The sequence below is a fragment of the Coloeus monedula genome (assembly GCF_965178545.1).
Source record: "Coloeus monedula genome assembly, chromosome: 21".
Taxonomy (NCBI): domain Eukaryota; kingdom Metazoa; phylum Chordata; class Aves; order Passeriformes; family Corvidae; genus Coloeus; species Coloeus monedula.
This window is the reverse complement of record NC_138801.1, coordinates 6,263,888-6,278,444: the sequence shown is the minus strand read 5'-3', so window position 1 is coordinate 6,278,444 and position 14,557 is coordinate 6,263,888. Positions and strand designations below refer to the sequence as shown.

The following is a 14,557-nucleotide window of genomic DNA, read 5'->3' as shown; positions in this document are numbered from 1 at the left end:
GACGGTGCTGCTGGGCTGTGGTTGCCATGAAGCAGTGGCACAAACACATCAAAACCGAGCAGCAGCTGCCAAACAGTGCCCCAATGGAGTGCAGGGGATGCCTCCATGGTTTCCCCCAACTCCTGTGTACTTTTGGCTCTATTTCACTCCCCTTAAAATAATATAGTCTTGGCTCTTTCTATCACATGTGCCAGTTCCCCTTGCACAGCTCCGTTCCGTAGGTCCTGAGCTGTAACACAGACATGAAGGTGGCTTTGAATGCAATCTATGCAAAGTGTATGAGTCATGAAAGTTTCCATTCTCATGGCTGCTGGACCAGATGGAGCAAGCTCTCAGCATGGTAAACCACACTGGGGAGCTGGAAAGCTGCTACTGAGCCACTCTGGATGCTGCCAACCAAGAAAGTACAGACCTTCATTCAAATCTGCAACTCCTCCAGGAGCCTTTCTCTGCACTGGCACCTCTGGAGAAACCAAAGCAGGATTTTTGCTTTCATTGGAGCTTGAATTTTCTCATTGCGTGACTTGACCGTTTGTTCACAAACCCAACACACACCCTGCTCCCTCCTCTGCTTGAATCCATTTCAGCAAGCCAGCAACTGGCTTTATTCCCTGGGTTGCTCCCTTGATTATGTGCTCTTTTTCCCTTTATTCCCAACTGTAAAGAGAAGGGAGATTGTTGTCCGGAATGCAAATATCGTAAGTAAATAAACCACTTAAATCCTTCAAAGAGAAGCTTGACTGTCCGATCTTTGGGCTTGTTTTGCAGGCTCTCATTCCCCATGCTTCCCAGAGGTAGGAGCAAATGTACAAACATTAAAGCTCTCAACAGATCTCAGTACTAAAGATAGTAAATGACTGTGACCCCACTATCAGGGGCTGCACATGGAGCTGGACTGAGTGAGAACATTTTGCAAGGTCATTCTCACATCTTCCATCTTTCTATCTTAATTCCTATCTTTTTCCAGGTCAGGCACTCATTTCTGGCTCTCTGAGGGATGCCAAACCCCTCTACCGGAGTCTGTGCTCACACAAGAGCAAGAAAATTTCTCTCAGCCAGTCCAGCCTGGGCTGTGGATTTCTGGGCTGAGCCCAGGCATTAGCCTTTGGGTGTTTGCTGGCCCTGTACAGCCAAAGACAGCTGGCTGATGGATGTCAAGGCTAATCTGGCCAAAATTTGTGCTGGAGGGCTCAGTGTCACCTTGCTGCCCTCAGCTCACTTTAGCTGGCAGCACAATCGTGCACCTGCCTCTTTGGGAATGGGGGGCAAAGACTCAGCTGGAAGCTGTGGCCTGTGGGGCAGCTTGAGCCTCATCAAAAGGAGCCTGATGGTGCAGAGGATGTGCTCACACCAGTGGGAATGGAGAAATGGGGCCGCAGGGAGCAAGAGCAAGAACACAGCCAAGCACTTCTGTTACCCACTGTACCAGCCCAGCCTGCTGGACCCTTGCAAAGAGCTTCCAAGTCTAATTCTGAACCTCTTCCCTTCTATCCCAGCTGGTTCCAGTGCTGCTCCCTGGTGGGGTTACTAACCTTAGAAAGCAGAGGGATTGGAAGGAGGTAGAGAAAGGTGCTTGGCAGAGGAGGCTGGGGAGATGGGAGGTGTGAGAGTTGATCAGAGCCCTCCCAGAATCCAGGCACGAGGGGCCTCTTTGATGCTGTGGACCCCGAGCCAGCTCCGGGGAGGTAATTGCATTGAACCAGGGCTTGGCTGTCCCAGGAGGGCTCTGCTAAAGGAATCATGTCTTTGATCTTCCTTTCTGCTTGGTTACAATAGGTTTTTTCATTATCTTGTTTTGGTTTTTTTCCAGGGACCGCCAGGCTCAATGGGACAACCTGGTCTGGCAGGTGAACCTGGCATGAAGGTAAGAAAAACCCTGAGTGCAATTTCTCTGTCAGACTGGGGACATAAATGGTAACTTGTGTTTTTGCAGGACTGAGTGACATTGCAGGTTTACCCTCCAGCAGCTAGTGAATTCAACAAAAGACAAAGTTTAAAAAACCTAAAACTGGGTTAATTTTAGCCATTTTTACAAATTCCTGAGCCCCATCCTGAGGGGGAGGCTGTCAGTGCTGGGGAGAAGCCCCATCCCAGGGATTTTGTGCCTCAAGAGCTGTGAAGGGCCTTGGAAACGAAGCTCAACTCTTTGCAGATCCAAAATCTCAATGGAGAGGGGAGTCCCTGAGACTCAGAGATCCAGGCAGCTTCTAATTTGAAACCAGAAGAGTCTTAGGAAGGTCTCAGACTTAAAAATACCCTCAGACAAGGTCCTGCCACAGTTTCCAAGCCTCAGCTCTCTGGGGAGTGAACTCCTCTGATGGTTAAGGGGGAAGGGTGCCCTGCTCCAGACCATGAATGCACTTTCTTGTCCACATAAAAGCCATCTCTTTGTTTGAATAAAATCCCAATGCTGAGCAGCTCAGGGGGGGTTTTATTTAATCCTAACCCCCTTGGTCTGAAGGTTTGCCCCTGTGATCAGAGCTTTCGAACAAACTCTGTGTGGGGATTAAATCCAATTTTCTCTGTGCTGCTCTTGACTCCCACCCCCATCCCATCCTTTGCCATATTTTCCTTGGCAAATCCTCTGACACTTCACTGGAGCTACTGTGTCTTTGGCATCCTGATGCACGAGTGTTTCAGCTCCAGTGCTCCTGGCTGCCCTCCGTGGAGCAGGACATGATGATTTGCACAGACCCCTTTACCTGCTGTCCTTGCTGGGAAGGTGTGGTATGAGAGTCCCATCCTGCTCCTTCTCCAAGCTGGTAGGTGCTGGAGCAAGACTGGTCTGTGCAATCATCACTTGCAGAGCAGTTTGCTGTGGGATGAGGCTTATGGATATCTCAAACCTTTTTCCCCTGAATCCTCTGCATTTCCTGAGGTCTCTTCCATGCAAAGCAGATCACTGGGATGGGCACACATGGGAGAGAGCTGCCCTATGGCCGTCCTACCCCCAGTGCTATATTGGCAAGATCCATTTGTTTGCCAGCTCCACCGCCTTCTGTTCATTCATTTTACTGCTATCAAAGATTCCAATTCTTCTGGAACTCGGGCTAAAAGAGCTGTTGGTTTTTTCTCCCTCACACTGGTCGTGTCTGCCACCACACCACATTGCACCCACACTGCTGCTTGCCTGTGAAGGACCATGCCAGAGAATGCCTTCTGGGTCTGCAGCTTCAGGCAGCTCAGACCCCTCTGTGACCCCTGTCCTGTCAAGGATCATTGCAACAGAGCCTGTGAGATGTGTCCTTCTTTGCTGTCCTTATGCACTGTCCCTATGCTGGGCCTTTGAACCCCCTCTGAAAGCTCAGCTGAAGGTGTTTGTGTGGGAGAAGGAAAGAAAAAGTCAAAATTAAGAGTGCAATGGGAAGTGCTTCATGTTCACTCACTGTCAGTAAACAGCTTGCCTCCTTGTATGTGCTTCCTTCTTTTTAGGGTGATCCTGGCCAGTTAGGAATCCCTGGAGAGCAAGGTCTCGTTGGCCAAAGAGTGAGTATGGCCACCTTCTGGTGGGGCTTCTGTGCCTCATCAGTTCCCCAGAGGTTCTGTCCCTGCTCTCCCACAGCCTGGACAGGCTGACCCTGTTCTCTGCGTCCTGACCCCTGTTCCTTCTGCGGGTGGTGGAAGCACCTTTCCCACAGAGCCCATCAGCCTGAGCTCACCAGCCTCTCTGAGCCTCCCAGATGCCACTGTGACACCGAGTGTGAAAGAGGCAGTGTGGGAACAGATGTGGGAACAGACCTCTCCTGTTTGCCACAGGCTGTGTCCGTGCAGGGCCAGGGACACTGGAGCAGAAGGCGGCTTTAAGCAGGGAAACACTGGATACACTGTGCGTGGGAGGGGGCAGGAGGGGATGAATGCACGGATTGAGGCTGGCAGAGGGGCTGTGTGTCCCTTCCCAGGACTGAGGTCAGTTGTTGGAGCAGGATGAGGAAGCCCCAGGTTAAATGAATTCAGACTGAGCTCCTTTTCACACAGGGAAGGAGGGCTTCCTGCAGGCCAGCAGCGAGTCCATGGAGGAGAAACTGTGGCTCAGAATAGAGCAAGAGGCTGAATTCCTGCTCTTGCTCCAGGAAGAGCTTGTTCAGCATTAGGGTATGAGATGGGACACGTGTTAGAGTGCAGGACTGGGCTCCCATCGCTGCCGCTGTGAGCCAGCTGCAGAAAGCTCAGGGAAAAGCACATTTAGGCACATCCTTATGGTGTTTGCTTCTGCCCACAGGGAGAATCCGGGCTAGAAGGGGACAGCGGGCAGCTTGGGCCAGATGGGATCAAGGTAAATCTCACTCCCATGGAGTTCCAGCTCTCACACACATCTCTGCACTCAGGGCCCTGTGATTCCCAGAGCCGGGATGAGGCCAAGGGGATTATTGGGTCCTCTGTGGAATAAGCCTCTGCCCTGCACTCTCTAAGGACTGTTTTTCTGCAAGCAAACAAACCCCTCCTGTTTCACTCCTCTACCCACATTTTTGGCATCTGATCAGATCTCCAAAAAGGTCAAGTTCTTCAAAATCTGGTTTCCAACAATTTGTCTGTTTTATTTGAGTCTTTACAGATCAAATTTCCAACTAATCAAGAATTCCTGGGCCTGACAGGGGAAATCAAGAATTGTCCATCACTCTCCCCTGCACCACTGACCAGAACAATATTAGAGAGTAAAGAAACCAGATCCCTTTCCCTTGGCAGAGCCCCAGCATCTCGCTCAGGGTTCACTCTGTATCTCACTGCTGTGAGTTTGCTACCTTGCCTTTGGAACAGGGCTCTGATTCATGTCTCTGCACAGCTAGCCTTTCCAAACAGGCCAACAATTTTGTTCCATGGAAAGAAAGAGCAGCCCATCCCACAACAATGCAGTTTAATGCTTTTTTCTAGTTAAATTATTTGCCATGTGTTTCTACTTCTGCTCATATCTCTGAATGTTGGACCAAAAATCTCTTCCTTAAGGACAGTCAAGGCTTCTGTATTCTCTTGCACTGCTAGCTGTGCCCAGGAGCTCTTGAACCAAACCAGCTCTTTCCACCCCAAATGTTTCTCTGGACACTTAACCAGATGTGTCTGTGCTCTTTAACCAGATGAGATCTTGCTGAGCTCTCCCAACACAGGTGCAAGAGGAAAATGGTTCAGTTCAAGGCTGCTTGGCTGCACATGCTGCTGTCAGTATAAAACTGGCCTTTTTCATTGTCTCCATATAATTTTGAGTGGTAGTACTGAATATTACAAAATATTTACAATATTTTATTTATCTTGATAAAAGAAAAGCAGCTCCAAATTTGCTTCTTACACTTCTGTGATTGTATTTCTGCTTTGTGTTCCAGTTGGTTGATCTTGCCAAATACTGAAATTTAATTATCTGCCAGATTTTTTTCATAAATTTCAATGACTGGTTTCACCAGGGGAGCTTTAAGTGGATATTGAGAAAAATTTCTTCACTGAAAGGGTGGCCAGGCATCAGAAGAAGAAGGTGGAGTTACTATCCCTACAAGTGGTACTTGGGGACATGGTTTAGTGGTGGGCTTGGCAGTGCTGGGTTGATGTTTGGATTAATTCATCTTAAACACCTTTTCCAACCCAAATGATTCTTTGATTCTATGATTCTGTAATTGTCAGAGCAGTGATTTGACAGGATACCCACTGCTCAGGCCATAGATCCTTTACAGGGCACAGTGACACTGTTTCACAGAGTGTTTATTGGAGCCCTGGGCTGATTTCTGTTTGGCAGCAAGAGCTGAGCAGCTGCTCCAGACAAACCCATCCTATTAAAAGTCTTTCAGCATCCCAAGCTCTGGTCTTCTGGATGATGCAAGGGAGACTTTCAAATCTTGTCTGCCTGCCTCATTCACGTGGGAGGTTCAGGCCTTACTGCAGGAGAAGCAAAGGGGTTCAGGTTACTCTGTATAGTGGGGGAGTTCTTTCTCCTTCAGCCAAGAGATTTTAAAGAAAAGAAACCTGGATTTGCTCCTTTTTTAAATGTCAAGTGTAGTATGACTCATCCTCATTCATCCTTTTTTTTGCAGGCTTTCTTCCTCTCACACTCCTGAAATACTAATTATGTGGTGGGGTTTTCCCTTGCAAGAGCCTCGTACAGTGACCCATGTATTGTGTGGGTATGAAAACCTCCCACCTTCCTCTCTTCCACAGGGAGACAAAGGAGAGCAAGGCCTAGAAGGAGAGAAAGGAGAAAAAGGCAATGAAGGACTGAAGGGAAAAGAAGGATCTCTTGGATCTCCCGGCATCCCAGGTGTCCGAGTGAGTCTGCGAAACCAGCCCTTGGTGACCCGTGGGTTCCCTGTAGTGATGAGTGTGTGAACCAGGACACTGCTTAGGGCAGGAGGTCACCTGAGATGTAATTTGTCATAAATATTATGGTAAAATGTGTTGTTTTCATGAAAAACTATGTCCAGGAGATGGTTTGGTCTTTCAACTAGGATTCACATGTGAGAATGTGAATCTGATCTGACACAGTCTTTAAGAAATAGTGCCTCCCTCCCACATCTGTAAGATGGACCCAACAGGGTGATGGAGAGGAGGCCCAGAGGACTGAGAGGGGTTGTCTTCCCTGGTTGCTACAGCTGGCTTGAGCCTGGAGCTGGGAATTCACCTTGTGCCTTCTCTGATGGCCACTTGCTTGCTTCTGGTCTTCCCTTCTAAGATTTCCCAATTAAATATAGAAAACAACTAGAAGAAATCAGCAGGATATGACTCCTGAATCCTCAATGAATATCCTGGGCATGTCTGGTTCACTTGGAGGTCTGATCTTGGTGCTCTAGAAAAAGTTTGATTCTGGCTCTGAGATGAGAGGGAACGGGGTAGTGTCAGGTGGAGGATGGCTCTGCCCAGTGCCTCAATGGGCTTCTCTGCAAGTCAGGCCTTTCTGCTTGAAATGTGGAGTTTATCAGGTTGATGACGTTGTTTATTCATTGTGATTGTTGTCTTGGATCAAAGTTAGCAGCAGCAAGGGCTTGCAAGGCTCGCTCAGCAGAGGGATAGCCCAGTTCAGTGGGATGCACGTGCTCCCCTGCAGCATGTGTCTTACCCCTCATGCAGCTGGGGAACACACCAGCTCCAATCCCACACATCTGTGGCAAAGGAACAAGAAGCCTAAGTTTAAAGGCAGCTCTGAAATGCCAGCCCAGGCTGGGCGGGAAGCAGCAGGGCCGGCAGGTACCGCCGAGCCTGGGTGGATGCTCCATGGTGAAACGCTGATTTTCCTCTTGGTGACGTTGTGGCTGGCTAAAAGGAGCACAGGGAGAAGGGTGTGAGGGGATGGAAGCAGCAAAAGAGATGGATTTATGTTATTTTTGGGCTGAGGTTGGTATTTGAGTACTGACTTGACTAGCAAGTGGAAACATTGGCTTAATGCTTTAATGCAGCACCATAAATGTGCAGTATAAGCCTTTAGTCCTGCCCCAAATAAAGCCACCCTTTGCCACAGGCCCTGTACCCAACAGGGAGCCCTTTCAGGATTGGGATCACTCCACAGGCAAGGGTGGTCCCCAACACCTCAGCTCTTTTCCAGCTGCAGGCTGGCACAGCTGGACAATCGCCCTGCATGTGCTGTACTTCTGGCTGGTTCATGTGCTTATATTGTGTATGTTTTAAGAACCAATAAAATACTGAAATCATGCAAAAGCCATATTAAGTTAAAAGTATAAAATACAGATTCTCTCAGACTCTGTCCCTGCTGTTTGCCAGCATGTCCCTGCGAACATGATGCTGTTTTCTGTTTTATTTTTTAAAAAAAGGAGTCAGTAGAGCCAAGATTCCTGTTCATAATCACTCCCTTTTGTTTTTTTTTACTGCAGAGTGCTATATTTCCATCTACTATTTTAATATACTTCTTTATATTTCCTTATGCCTAAACTCAGGCAGACTTTCAAACCTGCATAGGCTCCAGATAGTGCTGCCTCCCCTGCCAGACACTGTTACCTAATACACAGGCTGGTGTTCTGGTGCTCACTGAGGTCATTTAAATATGGAAGTCCTCTGACAGAAGCACAAATAATTTTTCTCTTCCCATTACTGAGAATTTCGTTCTATGTTCCCATGGAGAGTACAAATATCAGTGGGATCTTCCTTAGATTTCTGTCAAGATAAGGTTTACAGCTCAGAGGTGCACACTGCTAGAGATAACTGCAAGCCCCTCCTTTCCAGCTGAGGGTTGGAAGCTGGAATACCCAGCCAAGCCATCCTCTGGAGGACATGCTGCAGAAGCCACCACAGGCACAGCCCACCACAAACTGCATGATGCACAGAAGGCTTTAAGGCTACTGGACAAAGTTAACAAAAAATTTTGTCATGGAGAAGTCATGAAGGTTGTTCACCCAAGGGCAGATGTCAAGGTGACAAACTCCTGTCCAGGATTTATATGGTGGCACAGAAATTGGTTGGGGAAGGTGTTGGAGGCACTTGGATTGCAGGGACAGGGAGCATGTTGGGTTTGGGTGCTGCAGATACTGAGTGATTCCACACCACCCTGTTGTGAATGGTTTTAATACTTCTGATGTGACAGTGTAATGCTGTCCAATAATCAGTTTAGATGGTTTTAAGAACTTCATCTTCAGCTATTGCATCTTCATTTGGCCTCTCCTGGCATGACATCCCCTAGTCCTTATGTCTGCTTCACCACATTCCTGCCTGGATTCACTGATGTTTTCCTGGGCTTTTTCTCAGCTCTAGTATTTGTTGGGATATCCTGCTCAGCTACAAAGGGGACAGGGAAGATGTTGGTGTTTCTGTGCCCTTAGTAGGAGAGGTGCACACACAAGGATCTGTACAGTTACCTGTGACAACAAACTGAGCTCCATTTGGGGGTGTGAAGCTCATCTTCTGCTTCTGGAAGAGGTTGGTGTTAGTTTGAGGAAGCTGATGCCCATCTGCAGTTGTGGACACAGACAAGGTTCTCCTAAACCTTGGCTTGCCCTTGTGTTACTCCAGAGTGATACTCACAGAGGCATGCCCTCCATGGACAGCAACAATCTCTGGAAAAACCCTTCTCATCACAAGTTCCTGCAGCCACACCACATCTAGAAGGTTTGTCCTTAACGCCAAGGAAATGTTTAGTCTTAATCTTTATTTTGCTTATGTCTACAGGAATGTGACACTTCACTATTAAGTGTCCTTGTGACAGATGTAGGAAATGAGGTGCCAGATTGCTCTGAAGTGATCTGATTTCACTGGTGGTACATTTTCAGCCGTTTTGTATATCCCAGCCTGAAGCAGAGGCTAGTGCTGGCAGAGCAGGTATAGGAGCTGGGGAATTTGGCGTGACCAGCTCAAACCTAACGTGGCAACAAGCCAGCATGAGGGATGGTAGGAGGTTAGAGGATCTGCAGTCCTGGAGCTCCCTGGAGATGGCAGATGAAGGGACGTACTCCAGAGCAACTTTGAAAGCTGGAGGAAGCACAGAGGGTCTGTGCTGCCATTTTGGGTCATACAGAAGAGAGACACTCGCCTAGCGATCAGTGGGATCAGCAGAGGCACATCTGGCTTTCCTGAGCAAGGCTTCATTTTCCAGAAAGCCATCCTGATGCTGATACCACGTGACTGCCTGAGCACAACCAAACTTCCCTCTGTGCTCAGGAAACGTTTTTCAGAGATCGTTAGCTTTAACTTGGCTCAGCCATTTACAGCATTAACATATCTGAAAACCGGTTTCCACTGTGGTTTTGAATCTCAAACAAAAAGCAGCAGGGAGGCCCCAGTCGAGTCTCCAGGGGTAATCTGTACGTGTTTCAAAGCCAGTGGATTTCAGCAAACAAACCTGGCAGCTGAGATGGTCCATGAGCTTCACAGCTGTGGCTGGCAGGGCTCAAGGCAGCTGGAGCTAAGTGAGTATCCTCTATCTTTTGGTCACTTTGTCCAAGTTCACACTGCTCCATTCAGCCTCAGTTCCTGCTCAGTGGAGGAATGAGCCAGTTGTTCCCCTGGCCATAAGAGAGAAATCAAAGCACCAGTGCAAGATCCAGTAGAGATTTCCAGAGATTTGCACCTTTCCTGAGCTGCTGGCCCACGTATTATCTCCTCACAGTGGTTTCTGTCTTCTAACAGAAACTTGTTGCCTTCACTTGACCTTGACTCTCTTCTGAACATGGCCATTTGCCCTCTGGTTTGAACAAAAAACGGCTGAAAAGCCCTTCCCCTTGCAGAGCACCAGGGACTAATTGGGCATCTGCTTTCAGAGAGACTGGCTGGAAATCCAGACTTTTTGTATGGGCAAGGCAGAACAAGAATATTCTCCTCAGTCTGTGGGGCACTGGAAGGTACAACAGCCCGCTAAAGCCTGGCAAGGCATCCATCAGCAGTGCAAGTGTCATGGTGTGGTTTGCCAAAATAAAAAGATAATTTATCTGCTTATCTGTAAGGCTGTGAAGGAATAGTGCCACAGAGCCTGCAACACCCAGAGAACATCCCTGGAGAGTAACCTGCATTCACAAAGGATCTGACTGCCCATCAGAGCTGCTCATTGCATCAGAGGATGGTAAAAGCCAGAGGCTGAAGTCACTGGTGTGCCACCAACAGGTCACAGGCGAGTGGGCCCTGAGAGCAACCTCTTCCCTCCAAAAGTGCTTCCCTCTGCTGCTTCTCCTCTGCAGTGATGGAAAACTCAGCATTTTCAGCCCTTCCCTGGGAGGATGACAGATCCAGCAGTGGCTGAGGAAGACCCAGGCCAGTTGGCAGAGGGAGGTGATGGGTTTCCAGCTGTACTCTGTGGCTCTGTGCTGTGGTTTTTGTAATGTGCTGGTTGCCATACACGGCAGACATCTGATAGCAAGGGGTTTACAGCTCCAGGAAAGCAATTTGAGAGCCTGGAAATACTGAACAACATGCTCTGAAACAAGAAAATCCCTCATTGTTCAGCAAAACTGGGAGATCTTTCCACTTCCGTTTTAACCTGAAATCTTATCTGCAGTGTCATTCAAGCCACGTCAGGACTCAGAAAGCTTTGAGCCAGACACTCCAATGGTCTAAATTGCCATAAACAATTACATCAGAGAAGATCTTGCTGCATTTGCTGGCCCTGCTGTGGCATGCAGATGTGCACTATCAGCCCAGAAGAGCTTGAAGGGCTGTAAATCCTTTTGCTCTGGTGCAACAAGATCCAAAGTCCTTTTATTTGCTCTTCAGGAGGGTAGGGTGACAGAACTGGGCTGGGGTGGAGAGCTGAGAAGGTTTTTTGAGGGAACTCACAGGCCCACTCTCCAGCCCAGTACAGAGCACGGAGGGAACTCATGGCTCTAGTGCTGTGGTCGCTCCCCAGAGCAGCAGCAACCCCACACACAGCTCTGGATGGTGTTCTGAGGGTCCTTCCCATCACATTTTTGTCCCTCTCTCCTCTACAGGCTACAGTCCTGAAGTTGGAAGGAGGACTTGCTGGCCAGGATGGACCTTCTGCTCTGAGTTAGCAGAACTGCTCCAGCAATGCCATGTTGAGATGGGGCTGCTGTCTGAGCCTTGCAGTGCCAGGGCAGAGCAGGAGCTTCTTCTCATCCAACATGTTGCTCTTCTACAAAGTTGTCCAAACATCACTTACAGCAGAATTTGTCCCAGAGTGGTTTTTGCTCTTTGTTCTTTTCTGTTTCCTGCCACTGAAAACATGATTCAAAGGTTTTCTGCAACAAAGCGCCTCGCTCTGCTGTCACTGAATCCAGCCATTCACTGCATACACATGAGCTCAGCCACAGCTGGCAGTACCACATCCATGGCATTCAGCTCCCTGAAAACACTGAGGTTGCCGAAGGACAATCCTGGAGTCACCACTGGTTTTAATCTCTGCTTTCCATGCAGAAATTTATGCTTTTTTTTGATAATGTGCTGAGCTGTTGTTTCCTGGAAAAGCTGGTTTTTGTGCCCTGGACCATGGGCTGTCTGTGGAGTAATTACTTGAAAGAAGTTTCTTAAATTCCCTGGCTGGAGGGTGTGGGGTCACCCTCTGACTGAGCAGAGGAAGGAATGGAGAGCACCAGGCTCAGTGTGCGGGGGCGGGGGGCGGTGTGGCAGCGGTAACAGCGAGATCCTCACACCCTTAATCTTAGTAAATGAGTAGTGTTACTCCAAATCCTGCCCTTGAATGTGTTAGGAGTAGCTGCACAAGATAGTAAAGTGGCTTGCCCAGGGTCATGCAGGAGGTCGGTCGGTGGCAGAGGGGGAGCAGGAGATCACAACAGGCCATACTCCTGCCCTACAGCCTGTCCTTTCCAGTAGCTGCTGTATCAGCAGGGCCAGTTCTTATACTGGAGCCCAGTTTCCCAAGCTGAAGGTGTTTGCACTTGGCCATGATGTATCCTTGAGTTACAGCCCTGGAGTATCATTTCTCGTGCAGACTAACACCCAGAAAAGCCATAAGCAGGTATTTGTCTTGCATCCAAAATCAAAGGTGAATAAAGTTGCTCAGAAATGCAGTCAAATATGCTGAAAACCTCTGCTTTGAAGAGTATGAGACCAAGAGTCAGGGTGATGCCTTTCTGTGGAGCTGCAGGCCTGGGTCTCTTTGCTTCCCCTTCTAGAACCAATGTGATCATCCCTGGGCCCCTGTGCCCATGGCTGCAATCAGCTTCTCCTCTTGCTTTGATAACCAGTGCTGATGGCCACAGGGTCAGTCTTTTCTAAACATCCCACTTTATGGAGAAGTACATGCTAGATTTTGTTGTTTGGGTGATATTATTGTGTGGGACTTTTTCCCCCTTTTTTGCTATTCTGTGACTCAGTCCACCAAATCCATTGAAACCTTTGGAGTGGACCAGGGTTGCCTGTGAGCCCTGTGTATCCTACAGGGAATCACAGAGCTTTCCCAATCCCAAGGGAACTGCTGCTTGCAGCAACTGAGGCTGCTCTCCAGCAGCAGAGGGGCCGTTTGGCCCTCACAGGCTCTGCTGCTGGGGAAGGCAGGCTGATCCCAGCTGGTCTTCATTTAGAGTTAATAGGAGTCGTAATGAGCCAGAATTTGAAATAAATCCCATTGACTTGGCATGGTTTTTTTCCTGACTCAGACGAAGGAGACACACTTTTTGGGCAGTTCCTCCAAGATTCCCCTCCTTATTGCAAGAGAGGATTTTATTCCCTTCCTCTTCCACAACCCCAGGGCATCTGTGTCCTTCAGAAGGAAGATATTAACCCTTACTGTTCGGGGGAGTGTCAATCAGAGTTATGCTGCCCAGGTGCTCTCTCTATTCTTTTCTTTCCCATTGTCAGATTCTGATACTAATTTTTTGGAGCATTTTGGTTTCATTGTGTATGAAAGCTTCACAGCTCAGTGGGGATGAGGCCTCAAACTTTTCCTACACTTCCCACTCAGCCATCAAGTGTTTTAGTGGCACCTTTGTCTCCCATGCTTTCTTAGACATGAGGAAATAGAGGCAAGGGTGGGGGGGGGGCAGTTCAGAGCTATCAGACTGAACCAGAGCAGCTCAGAGCACACAGCACTGCTCTGTACATGACTCTTTTTGCTGCCTTACACTGTGACTGCTTAGGAAAATCAAGTTAAATAGACCTCCTCCTCCACAAAACCCAAAGCAGCACATTTCAGAGCAACAGCTGCATGCAGGTAAGAGTTTGCTCTAAAGCAGAGAGCTCAGGATACACAATTTTGGGTTGGATTCCTATTTTAAGCTGACGAGCTCAGCTGAAAGGAAAGTCACAATGACTCTGGCTGTAGTCTTGCCATCCAAGACCTTTTTATAGGATTTCCCCAATTTGCTGTTTCTTTGAGCACAGCCAGCCAGCTCTACCTGCACTCCCCACTCGGGTTTCCACAAGCAGGCCAAGAGCCCATTACTTCCCAGTGTTCCCAGTGAAACCCTCTGAACCTCACAGCACAATTAGGTCTTTCTTCTCGAGAACAGTTGAGTCTTTCTTCTTTCCCCATACTCATTCAGGAGCTGCTGCCCCTGTCTCCTCCCCTTCCAAACTACTGCTAGGCAGAGTGATTATGAAATGTGTTTCTTATAAATCCAAAACGTTTATGTCTTCAAATGCCCAGCCCAAATAATCCCACTAATTTCCTGAGTGCTTGTGAACTGTCCTCCATGGGGGGAGGCTTCTCTCGATCAAAGTTTATTAAGTAGAGGTTCTCATATGGAGACATTGCTGAGCAGTAGGAAATTATATGGGGCTTTTTCATTTCCCTTTAAATGAACTCACTGGCTGGGTCTGGATAATATGGGCATGGTCATCCTATGGTTCATGCTTCCTACCTTTATTGCTGCTTTAGTTTTCCTGCCCTTTTTACATCCAGTGCCTCAAACTATCACTTTTTTTTTTTTTTCTCTGTCACCATGTCACTTTTTTCTTTACTCAGTAGCTGTATTCTGGTGGTACTGTTTCTTCCTGCCTCATTTTTGGGAGGGAGGAGTGACCTCAGACCTTTACTCAATGACAACCAAAAAAAAAATTGTTTGAAAATATGCTCCTGCTCCACAACAGTACTGAGCAATCATGAAGCAGCCTGAGGCAAGCTTTGGGAAGCTCTCCCAGCAGTTCTGTGCCTTCAAGAGCTTCCTTCCTGTGCTGTGCTGCAAGGAAGGTGGGAACATATTTGCCTTCTGGAATGCCAAGAGCCAAACCA

At 48.2% G+C, this 14,557-nt stretch overlaps 1 protein-coding gene across 1 annotated transcript in view; it reads left to right on the top strand.

Moving 5' to 3' along the window:
• Positions 1 to 14,557, top strand: part of COL27A1 (collagen type XXVII alpha 1 chain) — a gene marked incomplete at both ends in the record, with an annotated part of 141,124 nt that overhangs the window by 101,668 nt on the left and 24,899 nt on the right. The window contains 4 exons of the mRNA XM_082295345.1: positions 1,811 to 1,864; positions 3,433 to 3,486; positions 4,220 to 4,273; positions 6,136 to 6,243. Of these exons, the coding sequence (XP_082151471.1) occupies positions 1,811 to 1,864; positions 3,433 to 3,486; positions 4,220 to 4,273; positions 6,136 to 6,243 (270 nt within the window). The remainder of the gene's footprint in view (positions 1 to 1,810; positions 1,865 to 3,432; positions 3,487 to 4,219; positions 4,274 to 6,135; positions 6,244 to 14,557) is intronic.